This window comes from Montipora capricornis, chromosome 6 (genome assembly GCF_036669925.1).
Source record: "Montipora capricornis isolate CH-2021 chromosome 6, ASM3666992v2, whole genome shotgun sequence".
NCBI classification, from domain to species: Eukaryota; Metazoa; Cnidaria; class Anthozoa; order Scleractinia; family Acroporidae; genus Montipora; species Montipora capricornis.
In genome coordinates, this window is record NC_090888.1 from 1,322,949 (window position 1) to 1,325,448 (window position 2,500).

Consider the following 2,500-nt stretch of genomic DNA (forward strand, 5'->3'; position numbering starts at 1 on the left):
TGTGCTTTCCAAAATTCTATCCTTGTCGTATCCAATTAAAATTTAAAACATAATCAGGTATTTAATTCATGTGATAGTACCTCTCTCTGCACCCAAACTGGTACATCAATTCCTGTTCCTCGCACACGGATCAAAATCTGGTAATAGATAAATAGTCTATCAACAAGTAATTACATAACAGGCAAAACCTGAATTGCGTAATTCTTACAATATCAATATATAATACGAGAAATAAGGGCACCAAATATCTAAAAAACTAAGAGAGCATGCATAAAGATGCCATTGTGGCTATCCTGTGTTTCTTGGGAATAGGCCATTTTACAGTTGTTTGCTCAGTGACCTCGCCTATGAATGGTTGCGAGGCTGCCGATGACCTTGTATTGATACAGACTCACTGCTTTTATCATGTAAATTGTGTTGTTGTAATTCAAATTATTCTGCATTAACATTAGAAAAGTTCAAAGGTTTGTATCAAAACAGGGTCACCAACAGCCTCACTTCTTCCATTCTTAGGCCAGGTAACTTAGCTACAACTGTAAAATTGTCTTTTCCAGAGCTTGCTGGGTGTAATTTTTTTCAAATTCGGTTTGCAGTTTCATTGCTACTCGTGAAATGATTGGCTAAAAGTTACTCGTCCCAGTTTTCCAGCTTATCAAGAAGGACGCATTGTAGCACATTTCCTCCCGCTTTGGGCCAATTTAATTACATCTCACGCACCTGGGCAAAAATACACAAAAACTACACCACGTTCATTTGTATTGAGTGATTAAAAAGACATTTATCCCGTTGAAATACCTCCTCACTTCCATTGAAAAGGACCTACATACGAAATTACACCAAAATTGAGAGGTCCAGAACTCGAAAGTCTCGATTTGATGGAATACGGCTCATCAGTTTTCGGTATTATCTATCTACGGGTACCGCTAGATCTTTGCGGGAAAAAGACGAGGCGGTACTGTGTTCCTTTCACGATGCACGATTTTGCATTACGCATGAGCAATCTCTCGTGCGGCTACTTGGTTGAGATCAATAGAGTGTTTTGACTCATGTGATCAGTAACCTTGTTTTTCCACCGAAACAAAAGAAAATGTTTGCATGACGACAGAGCTCAATTCCCAGAGGATTAGTTGGGTACACCAACGTGGCTGCCGTTCCATTGTTTAGAAAGTAGAAACACCAACATGGCCACCGTGAGGTCACGTGAAAACACTCTATAACAGGCGTTACGGTCAAATCTGATTGGCCATAAGATAGATGATACTGATTGGTTCATGGTTCATTTTATTTCACACTATTTACAAAAGAGCTGTATTGATAAAAGTTATGAAAGTTAGGTTCTACTGAATAATTAAATAGCTGACGTAAATAACTGATGAGACAAGGCCAAAGGAGAGAGAGATCGACACTTGTGGGTTTGATATGGGCTTTTGATCTTAACTGGCATTAGTGAACATGCTCCCTTGTACTTACAGGGGGTGACAGAGGATCAGTGAATGATATCTCAAATTCTGCAAGAGCATTTCCTGGTTTGGTAGGGTTAAATATCACCTCTAGCTGCACCAATGAGAATGGTGCAATTTCTCCAGCGGAAATCTGTATGAAAAAATAAACAAGTGTGAGCGTTCGTCGTGTATTTCTTGGGACTGACATCACAACAATAATTGTAGTGCAGCACTATCGAGGGAGCAGCACCTTAGGTAACTGCGAATCATTTGTCGATTAAGCATTGCCACATACAGAGCTCTAATTTGTAGAATAAAGGAAAGCATGATCCAAAAACCTCAATATGTTGCTAATTAAGTCAAAATCGCATTGAGATGGGATACTTGTCAAAAATGTTCATTTCAGCCTCAGAACGCAACCTTTCTTAACCCGTGTCTATACCACATGCAATGATAATACAATTTAAAAAAATACAGGGAATGGAGCAATTTCATCTTTGACAGGACGAGTTCATGTTTTGCAAGGTCTCGGGCTACACAGGGTACCCAAAATTTATATTTATTAACAATATTATTCCATGAGCGCGCGTTGGAATTGAGATGGTAAATAGCCAACGAGGCATGTAGCACCAAGTTGGCTATAACCAGTCTTATATCCAACAAGCGCCAATGGAATATTGTTTTATTAAATTCCTTAAACTCCTCAAGTTTAGAAAGTACGAAATACGAGCGAAAAAAGCTAGCAAGTCTGAGCGAAAATGAAAAAACTTGATGAGGACTGATGCGATGTTGTGTAAGACCTTGTGGCAGACAGACGCAAGTTCATCACAAAAACATTTCTCGCCTTTTTGCGTACTTCTAAACGTCTGAATTGATCCAAACTTTCCACAAAAACGTTTTTTTTTTTGCTTCATTCAGAGAGAAATTTCGCTTTCCGTATATGAGCTGATAACTCAGATGAGCTGATAACTGAGATGAGCTGATAACTGAGATGAGCTGATAACTGAGATGAGCTGATAACTCAGATAACTGAGATTGAGTGAACCAATCAGTGCATG

The 2,500-nt window shown here is 38.9% G+C and overlaps 1 protein-coding gene across 2 annotated transcripts in view; it reads right to left on the reverse strand.

The window, feature by feature from the left end:
• The window catches only part of LOC138051166 (cilia- and flagella-associated protein 74-like), a 35,328-nt gene that overhangs the window by 17,457 nt on the left and 15,371 nt on the right, over positions 1 to 2,500 (reverse strand). For both annotated transcript variants that reach the window (XM_068897325.1, XM_068897324.1), the window contains exons 27-28: positions 1,471 to 1,593; positions 81 to 137 (exon numbers count right to left, since the gene is read on the reverse strand). In XM_068897325.1, the coding sequence (XP_068753426.1) occupies positions 81 to 137; positions 1,471 to 1,593 (180 nt within the window). The remainder of the gene's footprint in view (positions 1 to 80; positions 138 to 1,470; positions 1,594 to 2,500) is intronic.